The 21,526-nt window shown below is 31.9% G+C and overlaps 1 protein-coding gene across 1 annotated transcript; it reads left to right on the top strand.

Moving 5' to 3' along the window:
- The first annotated feature begins 5,331 nt into the window (after positions 1–5,331).
- On the top strand, positions 5,332–17,186 carry LOC129910883 (DNA ligase 4). The gene is made up of 9 exons (XM_055988472.1): positions 5,332–5,556; positions 5,619–5,751; positions 5,811–5,981; positions 11,661–12,523; positions 12,589–12,700; positions 12,754–13,070; positions 16,115–16,252; positions 16,313–16,720; positions 16,782–17,186. Exons 1-9 carry the CDS (start codon positions 5,398–5,400, stop codon positions 17,172–17,174), a joined length of 2,694 nt encoding a protein of 897 aa, XP_055844447.1. The 5' UTR covers positions 5,332–5,397; the 3' UTR covers positions 17,175–17,186.
- Positions 17,187–21,526: the final 4,340 nt, after the last annotated feature.

Below are 21,526 nucleotides of genomic sequence, written 5' to 3'. Positions count from 1 at the left end.
TCGTCTCTCGTCTATTCTTTGTGTTGTATATCCTTGTTTTTTTTTTTTTTTTTGTGTTGTTTTGGGGTTATTTTTGCGACCTTCTTCTTTTTCTTTGGGTGGGACAATCAAATCAGCTGCTTTCAAGCTGGATGCTGGAAGTAGAAGCAAGCAAGTTTCATCGTCTTTTAGTAGGTCCTTTTTCGTCCTGTCAATGTTGTGTGTGCCAATTGTAATGTTGTGGTTGTGTGTTGTGTATAGAAAGAAGTGTTGTTGGTATAAAACCTAGGTGTGTTGTCATATTATTGTTGTTTGTGAAAACAAAAACATTTTCGAGTTTTTGCACGTGTGACCTAGAATGGATAAAACAAAGGGTAAAAAGCGACATCTCTATGTGATAATATTTTTGCTTGCTATAGGTTCTTCTTCTATTTAGTCAAGAAAACCGAGAGAGAGAATTTTTCTTCTTTCCAACTTTTCATCTATCTATGTTTTGATTGGAATAGAGTGATTTTCTTATAAGGAGCGTTTTATAAGGAGTGCGAATAGGAGCGACAGGGTCGGGAGGGTGGAGGGGGTTAGAAAAATAGTTAGACAGAGGGTGTGTATATGGAAGCTTGTTAACAATTTCGTGTGATGCTTCAATCAAGTAAATGGAAGTTATGCCAAAGTCTTAAAAAAAAGTCGGCGGGAGAGTAAGTATGGGCTCTTTTGTGTATTTATTTATAGGTACGTGAGAATGAAAATGAGTAAAAGAACGTGGGTTTTGGATGTACTCTATTATGTTGTGTATATATACATAAAAAAAAGTTGAGGCAAAAAAAGTGGAACTCATAAAGTTTCATCAGCATGCTTTGAAGTAAGCAAAAAAGATTTAGCTCAGCAGTGTACTTTATTATGTTTGTTGAGTGCGGATGGTGTTTTAATACTTTTTTCTTGGACATTTGTCAACACCGTGCTTGATGTTATAAATGGGATTATTTTTCGTGGTAGCTCGATCTAAGACGAAATCTTTATTGGTTTTTTTTTTTTCTTTTTTTTTTGGGCAAGGTAATTCGGTTTAGTGTTTTTTTTTTTTGCTTTTTTTTGTTTCATGGTTAGATTTCTGATTAGATTTCAAGGACCTTTTCTGTGCCTATATACATAATATCTGAACTTAACTTAATTTTGACAATACACATATAGATAGATTATTATAGAAACAAAAAAAAAATAGGTATAAAGGAAAAAGAACGATAGAAATTAAACTTTATGTTTGCCGGACATTGTAGACTTTATTGTAAGAAACCTATTTTGAGAGAGGAGGATAATAATGAAGCAAGAAGGAGCATGGTGTCGTGTGTCTTAAAAATAATAATGGGTGTGGGTGGGTGGATAGCAGCAGTTAGGTTTAAGGTTCATGAACTAATTTATTATTTATTCTATGATAGAAAAGATTTTCGGTATAGGATTAAGTTCGTAATGCGGCAAAAATCTTAATTGAAATTTTCAGCTGGTTTCTTGATGATGGTGATAAGTAGGGCAGCAAGGCAAAAGATTTTGTTGTTCAAGTTTCTTACTCCTTAGATATTGATGTTGATGTGTATAGGTACGTTGATATTTTTTTTTTTTGTTTGTTAAGACGATGAAACTTCCTAGAAGTTTTAAGGGTAAGTAGATATACATAGGTTGGGACTATGTTAATTTGAATAATAATTATCAATGGAACATCGAATTACGCGTGAACGTGCAGTGAAGTTTTACGTTTTTTTTTTTTTTTTTGAAAATTTAATAAAAGAAGAAGGGGACAAACTTTATTAAAAACAATTAAAAAGTGGTAAGTGGAGATTAGTAGGAAACGCTTAGATGAATATTATTAGTTGCGATGGGATTCAAAACGAAACGATTTTATATTTTTTTATAGGTATTTTTATATTCAAAAAGTTTTCTGAAGTTCCCATTTTAAAAATTACAAAATACCATTGCGTTGTTTTAATTTTAATTTTGTTTAGGTTTTTCTATAGAAAAAAAAGGTTACGTATACACCATAGTGATCTGCAAATTGTTCGATTTGAAAATTCAATGACTTGGCCAATTGAATTTCGTTACCTAAACGAAGCTTTATCTGAGATGTGTTAAAAGGTTTACAATATTGGTAATATTTTTGTTAATGATATACCAAAGTAGAATGATATTAAATATTTTGTATGGGAGGCATTTATTTTCTTCTTTTTTTTTAATTTAAGGCATTTGCACATTGGTATGTGGTAAACAAAATGCAAATGGGTCGGACGAACTTACTCTTAGAGTTCAAGTTGCTTAAATTTTAAAGAATTTTTATATACAGGTAAATGTACATACGAGTAGGTATATAAAAAATATAAATAAAAAAACATTATATTAATTTTTCAAATTAAAAAAACAACATCTTAAATCAAAATCATCTCATTACATACATTAGCCGTGTTTTATTGGTAACTCAGTACTTAGCTCAGTAAAATTTTACACGGGAAACAACAACAAATGATTGCTAAGGATAAACAAATGTTTTGTATTTGTTGGTTTACAGAGAAAATGTTTTTATAGACTTATACATTTTTGACTATTCAACAATATAGGATTATAAAAAATAAATAAAAGTTATCGTTTTTTGTTGTTTGCAGCATAAAATGTTTACTTAGTAAAATACTGAGTACCAATAAAACACGGTTATTATAAGAAAACATATTTTTTATACAAAAATTAAAAAAAAAAAAAATAAACAAAATTGATAGGTAGGTATGCTATTTTATAACAAATTATTATTAATTATTAAACACCTAAAACTAAAATTAAAAAAAAAGTAGGCGTCACGATTTCGAAATACGTATTGATTTTTCAAAAAAAAAAAAAAACAAATTATTTTGAATTAATATTAATTTAAGGGGGGAAATCCCTCTGGACGACAGCTTTTTCAATATTTTGGAAAACTGAAAGCATTCATTGAAATTTGGAAAAGTATGTGATATTATTGACATTATGACATACAAAAAAAAAAAAAAACAAAATGGCGGCTCTACAGCTCTTTAAAGTTGACGCCTCGAATTTGCGCCGTGCAATGCCCAGGTCTAGAAAATTATTTATAATCAAAAAAGAAATTTTTTCCCAATAAAATATATTTATACGCATTGCATGAACCTAAATTTAGTAAAAAATAGCGTAAAATAAAAATTAGAGACCAAAAAAAAAAACGAAAAAACACAATGTTTTTTGATAAACAAATTGTAAAAAAAAATATTTACTGTGAAAATTTTATTGAACTTTTAGGTTCATGCAATGGATTAACGAGTAATTTGCAATTTATTTGAAGTCGATAGCTTCATTAGTTTTTGAGTTACGTTGCACGGCGCGAAAAAAAAGCGTTTCGAGAAAAATGCGTTTAAAGTTATCGTTTTTGTACTGTGGTAGGTTCGGAGCGCTGGGTATCGGGACTATCTAGGGACTTTTGAGGCTTCATTTAAGGCTAAAACCACTGAAAATAGTTTCTTCAGTTGATAAATGAATGTACAAGGCAAAAAAAAAAATAATGCAAAAATAAAAAATTCCAGAGGGATTTCCCCCCTTAAATTATTACAAAAATGCTTTTTCATAAATAAGATTTAGGTAAAAATTTTGATTTTCGAAAAAAAAGTTTTTTCATTAAAATATAGTATACATACTTATGTACTTGTTTAAAAACTAACATGTGATTTTTTTTTAACAAAATTAATGGAGCCGTTTCCGAGAAAATTAAACTTTATGATGTATGATATGTATTTCACTTTCATTTTCATCTTCATATCCTCATGTCAAATCCACTTTCAATTAGTGACGCGCCACAAACAAACACAACAATACTGCGTTTATTTTGGTGGCAGCCATCAAACGAAAATGAAATGCACCAGAATTTCACGATATTAGGGAAATAAGTGGAAACTAGCGCCCCCTATTAAAGTTTCACATTTGGAATTGCAAAAGCTCTCCAATATTTTATTATTATTCTATAAGGTTTTGGTACATGGTATTGTTGTTTGTTGAAAAAGCTCTGCCAATGCCAACTGAACGAATCTGGCAGTTCTGATTGAAAGCTCTCAGATTCTTATCCCAAGTTATCCGAAAAGCTTTCTGTGAATTGTGTTGTGTTCAATGAACACTGTTCATGTTTAAAATCTGTCCTGAAAATGATATATTCTAATGCTCCATTAACGAAATCTGGAACGAAAAATTTCGTTTAAGATTTCGTTATCGAATTTTTGTATGGAAAATTTTAAATAAATTTTAGCGGAGATATAATAACTATACAACTTATCGATAATTTGTATGGGATACATTTTAGCTGGGCTAAAAATTTTCGATAATTTGTATGGGAGTTAAAATTTATCTCGAACTGCGTACCAGGCTAACTGAAAATAATCTCCAAGTTTGTTGTCTTATGATGTATTGCCATTATTTAAGCCTAGTACGCTGCTGAAGCGAAAAGAAATTTTCCATACAAAATTTCGTTAACGAAATCCTGAACGAAAAATTTCGTTTTGCTTTTTGTATTTCAGTACGCAGCTCTAGCGAAAAATTGGAGAGTTTTCACTCATTTGTAATTTACTTTTTACTGTCCTGTGCATTTTTCTTGACTCCAAATTAAAAATTATTTTCTGTTGATTTTTCTTAATTTTAAATTAATTTTGAATTTTTTTATTTTGACAGAACACTCGATGATATTTTTTCGTTAGCATTTTCGTTGTCAACTTTGGAGACTTGAAAATTTTTCGTTCCGCATCAGCAGCGTACTAGGCTTTAGAAAAAAATTGCGGCATTTATGTGATGAACAAATAATAGGTGTGTTAATTTGGCCTTAAGTATCTACTAGCTAAGTACTTCTGGTTGTGTTCAACTCCATTTCTTCTATAGAAAAAATGTCTTTGAATGGATTCAGAAGTACTAAAAAGTACTTTGCTGAGCCCAAAGGAACACAGCCAATGTCAAAATTCAGCAAACTCAGAAATAACCTGTGAAATAAGCACGTATAAGAAGAACTTCTTTTCCACTGAAAATGTATAGATACTCGTGAAAAAAAAAACTATTTACTTCCCCAAATAAGAATGCATAAGACAAAAAAAAAAAACTTACGTTCATGTACTGGCTTGTTATCACCCATCTAAATGGGGCATAACACTAGATCCGCTAAAATTCTGAACTCACTCATAATAATCGATTTGACACAAACAGAGCAACCCAAACTGTAATAAACTATCGATTATCGAAGTTATCGAAATAATTGTGAAATTATCAAAAAAAAAAAATGACAGTTCGCGATACGGAATGATTTGTTTTTGTTGATAAAATTAAATAGGTAAAACGTAGAAGCAGTATAATTTTTCTTACAAATTGGAAATTGTAAAAATAAACACAAAAACACATTAAATAATGTCCATTATATCAAAAAGTGTTAAATTCTTTGAACTTTGTCAAAAGTTTGAAAAGATCAAAACCACCGAAGGCATTGCCCAAAAAGAACAAAAACTCCATCAAACTTTAACATCTTTTTTAGATTTTACAAAAGAATTTCGTCGAAATAACGGAGATGTAAATAGTTTTTAAATAATTTAAAATGATGACTATCAAACCAAATGATTTAACTTTTTCAGGATAACAATTCAAATTTTTACTGCCTTCTGAGATGTCTTCTGCCAGATTCGGACAATGCCAGAGACAGTTATGGCATTCAAATTACAACTTTGGGAAGAATTTATATCAAAATTCTTCAATTACCTCCTGGAGGTTAGTTTATTTTGTTATGTCTCACAAATTCTTTAAAAATAGTTTTGTTTTTTTATAAGGAAGCGATGCATTAAAATTGCTACATCGAAGTCCAAATAATGGCCAACATGGAGACTATGCTGATATAGTTTATGGGGTTCTTAAAACTCGAACATCCAATACACCGAGTGATCTCAAATTGTTTGATATTCACGCAATGTTGGATACTATTTCGTCAGAAGATCGCAAAAGTGAGTATATTTTGATTCCATGGCATTTATTTGATAGTCTTAATTTGATGTATATGATCCATTATCATAGTTTGTAAAGTTTGTATAGTTTGTCGTTGAATCTTCTTATTTGGGATAGTATGAGTTCTGTCCACTTCTCCTCTCACTTCATGATAGTACTGCTCAATTCCCTTTCAAAAACTTTGCCTAACTAATAAGGTCCATTTTCTTCACTCGGAGTTGAACATAACTTGAGAATTTTTAATATAAAAATTCTCAAGTTTTGTTCAACTCCGAGTGAAGAAAATGGACCTAAGTCTTTTATAAGCTTGTGTAGAAGAAGAGAGGGGCTGTCTTATATCCACTTTGTCTTATTGAGGATTGAGCTCAAGTCTGATCTTTTATTCTAAGATCTTATCAACTTCACTAAAAGATTCACTCCCCCTGTTTTCTTAGCCTATAGCATTTTTTTTTTTATCCCTTTTAAGCTAGCTGAGTTAGTTTCACATGTTATAGCTCCTCCTCTAACCTAATTACTTCAGGAAATTGAGTATTTTCTTTGGATATTTTCATAGAGTGTAATTTTTCCTCTTTGACCTGGTAGGAACCCAGGTTTTTATATCTTTGGTGTATCAGTGCATTGCACCTACCCAGAATGTAATCTGGTGTTTCTTCTTGTTCATTGCAGAATCTACATGTTGGACTATTTATTAGGTCTAAAAAGTTTAGATGCTTTCTTAACTTACAGTGGCCCATAAGGAGACCAGTGATTATCCTTAGGTTTTTCTTACTTAGACTGATACCATTGAATAATTATAATATAGAAGTGACACCGGAAAAAACATCCGCTATGTTTGAGGGGTGGAGCTACAATCAATTCAGGAGTGGCGCCACAATCGTTTTAGGATTGTGTATTTGATGGCCGAAAAATTCCTGAAAAGGACTTTTGGTTACTAAGTAACCACAACTACAATATTATTTATATTTGGTGTATTTGTATTAGTTTTGTGTTAGTAGTGTGTTTGTTTATTTTTGTTTATTTTTGTTTCTGTAATATTCAAATGGAATTTATTTTTAATTTTTGTAATATTTTGAATTGAATATTTATGTGTGAATATTTGATTCTTATGTACACTGCGATTCACTTGAATAAAAGCACTTATTTTAGAAAAGAAAAAAGCAATTGCAGCTTTGGTAAGGTAACTTACCAAATTCTAGGTTTTGGTATTTTAAAAAGCAATTTATAACAAACAATATTGCAAAAACAAAAAGCCAAAACAGAAACCGTGTGGCTTCAAGTTGCGTTTTTTTGCAACTTTTCACAAAACACAGTGTTTCACTAGAATAAAGGCAGGCTATCAAATCGAGTAAAAATGATGAAAAACGGTGGATCAAACTGGTTTTAGTATAGAAAAGTGAAGCGTTGATATTACTTGTGCATTTTAACCAAATATGGACCAAGAGCTTTTATTATTAATTGCGAAAAAGGAGAAAATCGAAGTTTTCACTGGAAATTCATTTTCACAGTGCACAATCACGAAATAAAGTGGAGAAATTACATAAAATGCTTGGTAACATCTAAAAAAGTAAGAAATTATAGTTTTCCATCACATTTTTATTCGATGAATATGAAGGCTAGTCCAGTGAACTTTCGTCTTGATCCAATATGCATCAGTATTATTTCTATTGCGATGTGATTTCGGGCATTTACCTTATGGAATGCTCATGACGCTTGTTTACCCATAGTGTTAACCACAACTAAAGCTTCCACTGTTATTTGTTTGTCAAAATTTGCAATTATTTTTGAACAATGTAACTAAAAGTTAATTGTTGCATATTATAAAAAAATTTGAAGCTTTTTAAATATTTTTAAATATTGTACACATTTTTAACTTCAGTGAAGGTACAAACCATCACACTAATATCAAATAAACACCACTTTTCGTTTGATTTTAGAGCCAACGTTTACGGAACGTGCAGCTAGTTTTTGAATTATTTTTCTCTTGGCTCTTGTCTAGGTGCCTCATGCTTTACTTTTACATTAAATCAATAGTTTACGTTATTTTCAAAATATTCTCATACAAATTTAGCGTATTTACCAACACCATTCACGACTGTGCATAGTAGAAGTGCATTTTTAATGTTAGCTTCTATTTTTGCATTTTCTGTGGTACCTAATGGTAGCTCTTAGCTCAGATTTTGTTAAAATACACAAATTATTACAAAGTTGCACTTTTCTATACTAAAACTATTTTTGTCCACGCTTTTTCATCGTTTTTACAAGATTTAAGTGCCTGCCTTTATTCTAGTGAACCAAACAAAACACAGTGTTTTGTCAGGAAATGCGAAAAAACGCAACTAGTAGCCAAACGGTTTCTGTTTTTGGTTTTTTGTTTTTACAATATTGTTAGTAATAAGTTACTCTTTGAAAACCCAAAACCGAAAATCTGGTAAGTTACCAAACCACAGCACCAATCGCTTTTATCTTTTTTAATATTAGTGCCTTTATTCAAGTGAACCGCAGTGTATATTGGAAAGGATTTTTTTTTTGTTTTTATTAACGACAAGAAGATTTTCTTCAGTTATAGAGTGCAAGTGTTTATTTAATTTTAATCAGGGTGCTTTTTGTAATAACATCTAGGCCGAAGTTGTAGTTTACATTATTTGAATGTTGTCCACATGCACTGTGGCATAGCGCATAGGTGCAGGTTAGCCTAACAGACGGTAAATGTATAAGAGTGGTCGAATGTTCGGTATTCCTCCGAATCATTTCGCAGTATCTCGCTAGTTGGTACTGTTAAAAAATTTCAATTTCCCCTCCTTGGAATCAAAAATAAACAAAAGGTTTGAGCCAAATCTACTTATTGGTTTGAGGTCTTACCTGATTTACAATATTACGTTGAGTTTTTCTTAACGCTTTTCTTTTTTTCATTAAGGGCCGCATTTTCTGAAACGAACCGTAAATCATTTATTTTGAACATAAACTTTTATGCTCTACTTTTTCTTCGGCGATACGATTTATTTTTGTTTGATATTTGTTATATGTTTTATGTGTGAGTTAAATTTCCTCAATTTTTTTTTCTATTATACGATGTCGACGTCTCGTTACGATTTATTTTTATTTGATATTTGTTTCCTTATGTTTGTATTAGTGAAATTTCCTTTTTTAAAAACAAATTTTTGGAAACATAATTTTCTAGGACAAGCCCCATTCTCTCTGGGGATTTTTTAGTAGGTACATCTGATTGCCGAAAAAAAATAAAATTGTTTGGCGCTAGAAACTATCGGTGTCACTTCTATATATAATTATTCAATGCTGATGCATAATTTGAAACGCTCTTGGTTGTAGTTCCCGAGAAGCATTTTGGCCTGTCTCAGTTCTGACCAGTTTTTTTGCTCTCCTGGTCTAATCCCTTTTTTTATTTTACTTTTAATTAAGTTTTCTCCTATTCCGCCATATGGTTCGGGTCCCATTAAAGTCCGCCTCCTCGTCACTCGTGGAGAGTGACTTTGTTAATTTTTCCAAGTTCGTTAAGTTTTCCTATACACTCCAATTCTAGCTTGGAGTTAATATCGTGGGATTTAAGTGCTTTTAGGGCAGCTTGACTATTGGACATAATGGCAATGTTTTTGTTTCGGTGATTTAATTTGAGGTTTATTTCTGCACATTTTACATTGGCATTGGTACGGAAAATTTCTTACTAGGCCCAAAAACGGCTGCACCTGTAGCTTCCACTGTTCTCGACCCGTCTGTGTACCATTTGATGGTATTTTCTTTCAATGAACAGTTGATGGATTCACCTACCCAATCTTTTCACTACTGAATTGTATTTTGTAGTTTTTCACAAAGTTATAGTATGTGACTATGGCATCTCTTGGAAAGTCAAAAAAGTTTTCTTCTGGGGATCTGGATAGGAATTCTCTTTCTCTGTTGCATTTCTTTATGCATTTTCCAGCCCCAGTTCCTTCCTTAGATCTAGAATAACCCACTCAACATAGTAATTGAAAGTGCTGCTAAGAGAGCTATAATGAGTAAACTATCAGCGGTAAACTGTCACAAGCAGTTTTAAATTTGCTTCTTCTATAGGGTCTGTGATTATTTGTTTGATAAATTGAATTTTCAGGGCGGAAGTTTTAATTAGTTAATGACTTGTAGGGTTGAAATTGTCTCTAGAGGTGTTAAGTATTGTACTCCCTTTCGTTGTTAGATGCAAGACCAGCAGTGAATTCATTGACTCTTGACAGAAACGGGTAAGGAAATATGCTATAGTTGACGAAATGTATACAATGAAAAACCACTAACAACTCAGTTATAAAAGCAATACCATACAACTTGTAGTAAACAAATGCAACAACAACTGGTTCTGAGTATTCAAGATTCAAATCATTATCATGCTCGTTAAGGATGCTTGCAGCCAAATTAGGTTCTACTAAAAATTTTAAGATTTCTGGTGCAATTTAACAAATTCAAAAAGAATCTGTCAAGGGATCTTATCCTAACAAAAACATGTTTAAAAGTTCTCTATTAATATTTATCTTAAAACATTTTTCTATTTATTAGACATCCCTAAGTAAGTTAGTTGCCCTTTGTGCAACTACGGTTTATACCATCAGCAGAATAACACAGCAATTTGTAAAAAATACTAATGGGTATTGGGTACCCATTTTGAATTTTCCCGAAACATGTTCAAAATTTGTATTATGTATTACGTGTATTCTTTTTATTCGACCGCCAAATTAATCCGTAAGCTAAATTCCAAACTTTAGCGATTCAATAGGGTTGCCATAGTTAAACTATTTTATTAATTTTTTTTTCACAATTTAGTCTTTTATTTGACATTTCATTTTTTTAATTGAACATACTGCAAAGGTATGTTATTTACCATTTTTGCTTTTAAAATAGGAAGTTTCAATTTTAAAAGTGGTAACCCTATTTTTTCATTTTCTCTATCAACTTATCTCTTATTTGACACCAATTTGAAACCATAACCTTTTGAGCTTAGTAACTCGACGCGACGGGCGTTTCTCTTACTATTGCCTATTCTTATCCTGCTCTACATTTATGTCTATAACTTTTTTTCCCACAGCAAATTCAAGTTTGTCGCCATAAATACTATTGATCTAGGCAAAAATACCTTTTCAATGACATATGAATCATCGTTATTGGTCTCAGGACCAGCTCCCATACATAAATTACCATTGTCCTTTGATGTTCAGGATTAGTTCGTTGCTAGATTAGTTCGTTCCCTTCATCGAAAAAAGTATTCCTTGGCGCTAAAATCGTCCCAAATAATCTTAACGTGTCGTTTTAGCGAAACTTATCATACGCCTTCTCGGAAGGGTCATGAATTGCTTGCTTGATTGGATCGCCTTTCTCCTCTTTTAAGTCCTGAACACAGATCAAAATGATGTGTTTTTTTGTGTGTTAATTTTGCTCGATTGCGGATTGTGATAAAGCTCCTTCTGGCATCTTCCGTAGTGTTTTTCGCGGGTCTTCATCTTACGTATGCCCTCTCCATCCAATCGCACTTCTTAGACAGCTGTTATATCCGCTTTATAATATTAATGTTCAAAACTTATTGTTAAACTGCACGTGGTCTGTTTAACGTATAGACATTTCATATACAAATTCGAAATTAAGAGTCCATGACAAGTTTTTGTAAATGAGTAATTCAAAAAACAATAACTCTTTCTTTGCAGGCGTGGAAAACATCTTGACCAAACTTTCAGAAACTGCATCTGCTTTTGAACAAAAATGGTTTATTCGTCTACTTCTCAAGCGAATGAATTTAGGAATCGGTGAAGCAAGAATATTTTCTATGCTTCATCCCAAAGCAAAAGAATACTTTGCCAGATGCTCAGATTTGGAAAAAGTTTGTATTGCCATTGAACGTGGTGATGAAATGTGCTTGGAGAAAACTATAGCTCCATTCAGTCACGTTCGCCCAATGTTATGTGAACGATTAAAAACAGAATGCTTGTATACAATGATGGGCAATGACACTTTATACGCTGAAACCAAAATGGATGGTGAACGTTTTCAATTGCATAAACAAGATGAAACATTTAAATATATTTCACGCAACGGTGTCGATTATACCAAATATTTTGGAAGTAATCAGAATGAAGGGAATTTGACACCATTGGTAGTGGGTTTGATGGAGACGTTTGTTAAGAGTGTCATCTTGGATGGCGAGATGATGGTTTGGGATAAAGAAACAGAGTCATATCGTGTAAAGGGTGAAAACTTTGATGTTAAACATCTTCAAGTAGGTGGTAACCTACGTCCTTGTTTTGTTGCTTATGATCTGATTTATCTAAATGGAAAGAGTTATACTGAAAAATCTTATGCAGAACGTGTGGATAAGATGAAGACTTGTTTCAGAGAACAGGCAGGAGTTTTGCAATTGGGAAAGAGAACAAAATTGTGTACTTTGCAACACTTTATGGACATCTTTAATGAGGCTTTGGATGCAAACGAAGAGGGTGTTGTCATTAAAATGCATCGATCCAAATATGCACCTGGATCTCGTACTGGAGGATGGTTTAAAGTTAAGGCTGATGTAAGCTTATTTGCAAAATTTTATTATTCAATCGTTTATGAAAGTTTATCTTCCTTTCTATTTAGTATATAAAAGATCTCGTTGCTGACATGGATATGCTTATAATGGGTGGCTATTATAATCGTACCAAGACATACGTTAATAGCTACTTAGTTGGTGTTATTCAAGGCGATGAAAGTAAGTTTCAGTGTCTTCTGAAAAAATATCTAATTAAATCTTTAACCTTTCAGACGATGCAAAGTTACATTGTGTAGGTAAAGTTGCTATTGGATTATCGGCAAGTGAAAGAACAACTTTGAATTCAAATCTAGCTTCAAAATGGAAAAAAGGATTTATACCTAAAACACTTTGCTTTGGACATTTAAGTCCTGATGTATGGATTGAACCAAAAGATTCAATTGTATTGAAACTTAAAGCTAGTGAATTAGGACAAGCATCTTCATTTGCAACACCATATTCTTTGAGATTCCCTCGAATAGAAGAAATTAGAAGTGATAAGCCTTGGTTTGAATGTATGACATTAAAAGAATATGAAGATTTTTATCAGGTAAGAATGTGTTGAGATTTTAATTGATTTTAGAAAGTTTGGGGTGTGATGTCGAGCAGTTAACTTTAAGTTTCTAAAAGATCGTAAACTACTAAAAACAAGTATAACATTTGTTTAAAACAGACAAATGGATATAATTCAAATAAATAGGCATTTAAGAATACCGCATCTTACTAATGAACTCAGAGAACACTATGGTACTCACTTCGATGTTTTTTAATCTAAATGTACCTAAGCAGCTTTCCTTGAGTTGAAAAACATTTTTAGACGAAATCTTAGAAATGCCAACATGCCTTACAACAAACAAAACCTAGTGACACAATAACATCCAAGAGCTTTCCTTGGATAAGACGCCTTTAGATGACCGGAGTATTAAAAAAAGATCAACCAAAGAAACCATGCCAGAATCGAAACTCTGCAAAAACGTTTCTCGAATTTTTTCGGAGTTTTTCGGGCATTATGGAATTACTTGCTAATACGATAGGCACTACCTCTCCAGTCAATACCACTTTTACGCATGCCATTGATCATGGAATCGATTTCACCTTGCCGAAAATTTACTTGGAATCGTTTTGTCCAGTGACCGTTTGATGCCATGTCAGAAGATTTGTGATGCAAGAAAGGTGTGAAATATTTTCAGTTCACATGCTCCCCAAAATTGGATGTGATCATGTGAAAAAGATGCATTTGAATGAGATTTTTTGTAACAAAATAAATAGTAATTATCAATGTATTTTTGAATGCGGAGCTAGGAATTCTCTTAAATGAGATCTTAAGGATGAAGTTTTTTGTTTTGAAATTTGAGTTCAACCTAAGCAATTAACTTCATTCTCTGGGTTGATTTTATGAATTCAAGTTTGGGTCTTTTCTTATTTTATTACCAAACGAAAAATAGGTACTAAAAGTAGGATTTTCGAAACTTGTAAAACGTTTTACTATCATCCCTTTAATTAAGGAAGGCAAATCTAGAAAAAGCGGTTCTGAAATAGTCTGGGGTTGTTATGGTATAGAGCCCAATATAGTTGTTATGGCAGGTTGGATAGAAGTAGAAGGCCCTTCATCGGAATCTGCGCTATGGAATATGTTACAGGACTGCTGAATCATTATAACCTAAGAAACAATCATGAAACTTATATCTAGAGTGCCAAGAATTGTAAAAAAAAGGTAAACGAATATAAAGAAGGCTGTTTTTAACGAAAAATCGGTGTGTGCCGATGTTAATTCTTAACTTCGTGAAAATACTTTTTTTATTAGAACTGGTAATGCTACCGTTGATACTTAAAATTAATTCTTTCGCTACCGTAATTTGTTGTGAGTGCCTTGGTAGGAACACTCCTTCGGCGAAAGCAAATTTCGTGATCGCAAACCACTCCGTCACGTCAAGGCTTACTAGGTTCCTTATACTTATTTTCCTCGTGACATGCGCTTTTAAGCAGATATGTATAATGCCCAAATTCTATACTAGACAGACTACTAAATTACTTTCTTAGTTTATTCCCTGGTGCTCTTTTTCCATAAAATGCATCATTAAGAAGTAAAAATTACCAAAACAGAAAAACTCTTAAAATTTTTTTGGTTTTCAACTCAACAAGTATAAGTGTTTTTGCATTATGCAAATTAGGTTTTACATTACTGGTATCTATACTAACAACATTCCAAAAAATTAGCACATACAGCACAATTATTTGTGACATAACGCAAATTTAGTGTGTAAGGTAACTGGCCTAATATTAGGAGAACAAAATTAATTTTTGTTGTTGTAGAAAATTAGATTATTTAAAATGTATATTCTTTGTGCCATAATATTTGCAGTAACATTGATGGTTTATGAGCTAAACCCATAAAAATTATCAACATTTTTGATATAACGATATTTTTAATCGGTCGGTCAGAGGTAGTGATGGGAACTATCGAATGATTTGTGATCGATAGTTAGTAACTGAATGATTTGAACTATCGAATAGTTCATTCATTCATTCATTCATTCATTTATTCATTCGAATAAAAACTATCGAATAAAAACTATCGAACAAACTATCGAATAAACTATCGAATAAAAACTATCGTATGAAAAAACTATTCAAATGAAAAAAACTATCGTTTAAGAAAACTATTTGAATGAAAAAACTATCGTTTAAGAAAACTATTCAAATGAAAAAACTATTTAAATGAAAAAACTATCGTTTAAGAAAATTATTTGAATGAAAAAACTATCGTATAAACAAACTATTGGAATGAAAAAACTATCGTATAAAAAAACTATTCGAATGAAAATAGTAACTAAACTATTCGAATAAAAAAACTATCGAATGAAAATAGTAACTAAACTATTTGAATGAGAAAACTATCATATAGAAAAACTATTCGAATGAAAAAACTATCGAATATGAATAATGTTCAAAAGAAAATACTATCAAATAAAAAAAAACTATTTTAATGACAAAACCTTCGTATAAAAAAAAACTATTCGAATGAAAATAGTAACTAAATAAATGAATGAATAAATTAAAACTATCGAATTAATGAATATTTTACAACTATCGATAGTTTGATAGTTTTTATTCGATAGTTCCCATCACTAGTCAGAGGTAGAAAAGTGTTCGAAATTGTTTTTAGAAAATGGTATGGCTTTCAAAGTATTGTTTGTTGTTTTTCGATAACTTTTATTGTTTGAAAGTATACAAAAAATCGTTATATTCAACATTTCACCTTGAATAGAAAATAGACTTTGAATTACGTGTTCCTTATGGCGAAATGTAGAACCTTGCATTTAAAAATCTTCACTTTCATGACTAAAAGTAATTTTGAGCTTAAGAGTTTGCTAAATTGTCTTACAATTTTCTTAAAAAGCTTGGGAACCTTTCAAAAAATGATAAAAATCGTTAAAAAAAAACAGTTTTTTTTGTCACAAAAGTCCTCAAAACTATTTGGTATCCGATTTCTCAGCATAGAGCACTTACCTCATGATTTTTCTCTTCTAATTTTAATTTTTCAATTTAAATTTACAGTAGGTATAAAATAATGGTAAATTAAATATATTTCAGGGCGATCATGGAGTTAAAAAAATCAACAAACGTGCACTAAATGAACAGGACATCTCTTCTCGTAAGAAACCTAGAACCAGCACTTCTAGAACTAAAACTTCAACTACAGTATATTCCAATAATTTCAATTGGAATGATGTAAATATTCCAACAAATTAAAAAATAATAATAATCATGTTAATTAAACTTTTCATTTAGGTTTCAGTGGAATCCTCATTGTTTGAGGATTTTAATTTTTGTATTCTAAGCTCTGTGCGAGGAAGCGAACAAACATTGAACAAATTGAAAGAGCTCGTTGTTAAAAACGGTGGAAATATTGTAGAGAATCCCTCACCGACAGACTATAAATGCATCTGCATTGCAGGTGACATCACATATCGTGTTGAAAAACTTTGTCAAACTGGTAATTACAATGTCGTGTCGTGTAATTGGTTAGTTGATACCGCTGAGCGAAAACGTATGCAACTGAAACCCAGAGATATGATTAGTTCAACAGCTGAATTAAGGGAACAACTTAAGGACCTTTTTGATGCTAACGGGGATTCCTATACTGACCATCTTGATGTGAATGAATTACAATGCCTTTTAGCTGAATTGGATTCAAATGTAAGTTCAAACTAAACAAAGTCACGAGAGGGTCAAAAATTAAGTTTCTTCTTTTCCAAAGGCTTTACCATTGTTGCAAGAACATGAAATGACTGCTCTTGAAGAGGATATTTATGGCGAAAACAAATCTCCAAATTTCTTTCGCAATACCAAAGCTTTTTTCTATAGTCCAGATGATAAGGGAACACTAACACATGCAAGTACTATTGCCAAGTTAACATTCCAATGGCGTGGAGGTGCTTGTCCCGATGTACAAACCTTAGATGGAGAAAAGAAAATAAGATATGTTTTTGCCAACTTAAAAGAAACTGATATGAATGCACTGGAAATGTGGTTTCTTGTGACATTTACAAAACGTCTTCTTAAAGTTAAAGTTGTATCCATTGATTGGATAACTAACAGTGATAAAGAGGGCAAGAGATTGCCAATTGATAATTATTTAATAAATTTCTAATTATGATAAAAACCTTTAATAAATTTATTCATCTTTTGAGTAGACAAGGATAAAGGATGACCCACCTGACCTATAAAGCTTTTGGTCTAGTATAGTTTGTGTAGTTTCATCAAGAATTATAAATCAAGAAGGAGGACTCAAGTCTTAAGCCTTCCATGAACGCATTAGACTAGATAAGAAGATTACTTAGAGATGAATGTAAAATAGGGGTTGCAGCAGTAGCACTATTATTGAAGAGTTAATACAAATGTGTGCTTGTGTGCATTTTGTGCTAAGAAGTGAGTGAGTGTATCTTGTATTCTAGGAGCTTAAGAGAATAGGATTACATTGTGTTATGTTTATATATGAGGTATGCAATACCAAAAGTCCATGTGGTTTTTGTTTATAGACGTTTTTAATTTTTTATTGATTCATAAGACACGTGAAAGTTGAAAGTAATTAAAAGATTGAAAATCAAGGTTGGTGAATTTGAAAAAAAAAAAAAATGAAGACGAAAAGTCTATTCGATAAAGTTCGGCACTAAGCTTGAGAAATTTACACATGTACCAAAAAAAAAAAGATATCATTAGGTTTAATAATTACCAATATGCATATCAGGACTGAAGAAGTAAAATTCGGATTATTATTTAAAGAGAAACAGAAAGAGCATCAATATTTGACGAACATGTCAAGAGAAATCTTCAAATGTATATTCAGGGGCCTTAATTAGGTAATTCGATTCTAGAATAAAAGTGTTCAAATTTCCAAAATCAGATCTCTTAAATTCCGTAGACAAAACAAATTAAACGGCTTTCGCTTTAGTGATGTTAAGTTATTTTTTGGGTTTTGTTTGAAGTATGTAAATTGATATTTTATGTCGAATTCCAAACACCAAACAAAATTCGATCTGCAGTCGCTCCTTTTTCCTTATAAGAACATAAAACAAAATATTAAATATTTCTTTTTCATCTGTTTCTTTGATCCACATACCAACATTCACAAGAAGATATATGTAACTTTCTGAATTTCCTAAATACCCAAAAAGTATCTATTTTAGAAGCGACTGCAAGTGGTTGAAAGGAATTCGACATTAAAATTTTAATATGTAGTTCAGATAGAAATTAAAATAATCTTTCACACCGATCCGAAAGTAGAATGGAAGTATGGAAGCTGGGCCCCAGCCGTATAGTGAGTCTCATCGACTGGCTTTAAAATAAGTTATAGAGCATTACAAAGGTTTTCTTTTTAATACTTACTTTATTTTGAATCAGATAGTTCTGTTTTCAAGCAAAGACCCTAGAGACCAAACTAATGTACCCTTATTCTGACCGATTTTTAACAAAAAGAATATTTTGCTTATAAAAAAAATTTATTTTAATTTTATAGAATAGTACAAGAAAAAAAAAATATTTTAGTATTATTCGTTAAATACCAACAGTTTACAAAAATTATTATAAATAAAGGACCGGGGGCACGTAGTTCGACGACACGCTTTTTTTTTAATTATAAATAGAAAGCTATTTTCGCTAAAAATGCGGCACTATTTTTCCGTTGAAAAAAAAAAAAAAAATTTTTTATTGAAAAACAAAAAATGCATAGATAGCATTTGCATTGAATATAAAAATAAATATTCTTTTATTTATTTATTTAACAGAACTAAATTGCTAGTTATTCAATTACATTTTATAAACATAGGTGTGAAAAGATATTATTTAATTAATTAATTGCAAATGAAAAAATGTTGATTTAAATTTACAAGAACTGGTTATTGATTTATCAAACAAATTGTTATACTTATTATTGTAGATATTAAATAATTTAAACATTTTATTTAATGGAGAGAATTGTTCATAATTGGTACGATAGCTTGGGATATGTATGCTGTCCGGTATATACCTTAAGTTTCTTTGAGGAATATTAAAGTTAATACTAGACAGAAGGTGCAAAGAGTCTATTGTACCGTTGATTTATTTTTACAATGAACACGAAACATAGATAGGAACGTCTGTTCTCAAGACTAGGTAAGTCAATTAGTCTAAGTCTGTTTTCGTAAGGTGGGAGATCATAAGGATTGTTCCAACCTAGTACTCTGAGTGCAAATCTAAGAAATCGCCTTTGTACCTGTTCAAGCCTATTTTTATGGCATTCATAGTGTGGTGACTAAACTTGACAGGCATATTCTAAAATGGGACGAACAAAAGATATAAACAGCTGTTTTGTAACATAAGGGTCTGAAAATTGTTTTGACTCTCTCTTTATCCAACCGAGAATAGAATTGGCTTTATTGGTAATGGAGTTGATATGCTGAATAAATTCGAGTTTACGATCAAATGTCACACCGAGAACAGATATATCATTTTCACGAGATATGAATGTATCGTTAAACATATAATTAAACGAAGTAAAAGACAACTTTCTTGTAAAACACATAGTTTTACATTTATCGACGTTAAGAAACAAACAGTTACGTGTGCACCAGACAAAAAACGAATTAAGGTCGCATTGAAGTTCTTCACAATCACGAGAATTCGAAATAGTTTTGAAGATTGTCACATCATCAGCGTAAATTAGACACTTGGAGTATTTTAAAACATTTGGTAAGTCGTTTATAAATAAAATGAAAAGAACGGGACCCAAATGACTACCCTGTGGAATTCCGGAATATAAATATATGTAAGAATACTCTTCCTTATAGTCTACTTGTGTAATCGGAACTTAACAACTTCTTATAGTTTTCGCGTTGTAAAAATTGTATATGATTGCTGTTTAGCATTTTATCGACTTGCCGTCTATTGGCATTTACCAATAGACGATTATTAAAATGTATGAGAATGCTCACCAATATTTGCCAATGAAACAAGAGATTTATTTTGCTTATCTTTCTAAATCCAAGATATGTTAAAATTTTAACTTTATCTTAAAGATCGATTGATAATAATTTTTCGATTATATTCACTATGGCGTATGAGTAATATTTAATATGTATTTATCTACTATTTAAAAGCTGGAACATTGAAAATGTGTGTTTTTGTGCTCTCTCAAGTTTTTTTTTCTTTGTTACAGTGCCAAAATAAATATGAGGAAAAGGTATTCTAATATTGGACCTAGTGATAAAATATTGTTAATAGAAAACCTAATATTCGAAAATGAGAAAAACAATTTTCAATTTTTTTTCAGTTTTGTTTTATTGAACATACTATATACAATAGACTTAAGCTTAATTTATTTCTAATAAGATACATTGATTGATAAAAAATTTGTTGGCACATATGGGGCCTAACCTTATACAATGGATAAAAGATAAAATATATATAAATATAGTACATGAATAGGCTTAATTTTACAAGTCTGCTGACTAGGTTATCCTCGGGGTGTTCCGTCCCGGTTGTCCAGTTGTGGTATTGATTATGGTGGGTTGGGTGGTATGGCATTTAGCCGCGGTAGTAGGCCGATTGCGTATCGGCGTAAAGGTAAACTACTTCCTCGTTGTCGGTTGGGATTATGTGCTCATCCAGAATATCCAAAGCACTAAGGTATCTGGGTTCGGGATGTCGTTGTTGGGTTCTTATGCTTCTCATCAGCTGATTGGGGTGGTTGGCGATGATTCCGACAAGTTTCTTTGCAGATTGCAGCAGATACTTTTCCAACGTCATGATGTTTGCTTCCTCGTAAAGACGCTCGTTGCTGTAGTATTTTTGTCGCTGTCGATCGAAGTAAAGTCCGGTGCAGATCATCAGGATTTTCCTCTCAAAAATTTGAAGTTCCTTCATGGCTGTCTTGGAAATGGTATACCATACCGGAAAGCTATAGGCGATGACAGGTCGAAGAAGCTGCTTGTAGATCAGGAGTTTCGTTGGTTGGCTTAATCCGTTTCTTGTCTTCATCAGGGGGTGAATCCTATGGAAGGCGTAGTTGGCTTTTTTCAGGACAGACCTAGAGTGAAGGTTGAACCTCAGGAGCTCGTTAAAGTTGATCCCTAAATACTTCGCGTTGCGTTTGGCTGCCAATTTAGTACCATCAGGTAGTGTAAGTGTGATGATCCTACAGTTTGCAGCTGACCGAATGCTTCGTCCTCCTGTTCGTCTAAAGCACAGTAATTCCGATTTTGATGAGTTGATCCGGATACCCCATTTACTGTAGAACTCATACAGTTTTCAAATGTGAGCTTCAATGAGAAAAACAGTGTCCTTTTCGACTTTATATAACCTTTAAGCAGAGCAACGAAGTTGTGTGAGCGGAACAGAGGATCCGAGAAGGGAGTGAGAACAAGATCCCACAGTCGAACCACAGCCGTTTGGTGGAAAAATGCGCCGGCTGCTATTTGGCGGTTATTCGACAAATTGGTATTTTTTGATCATGTGGCAGTGGTGCAT

The sequence above is a fragment of the Episyrphus balteatus genome, chromosome 2 (genome assembly GCF_945859705.1).
Source record: "Episyrphus balteatus chromosome 2, idEpiBalt1.1, whole genome shotgun sequence".
In the NCBI taxonomy this organism is placed as follows: Eukaryota; Metazoa; Arthropoda; class Insecta; order Diptera; family Syrphidae; genus Episyrphus; species Episyrphus balteatus.
This window is presented reverse-complemented; position numbering and strand designations above follow the sequence as displayed.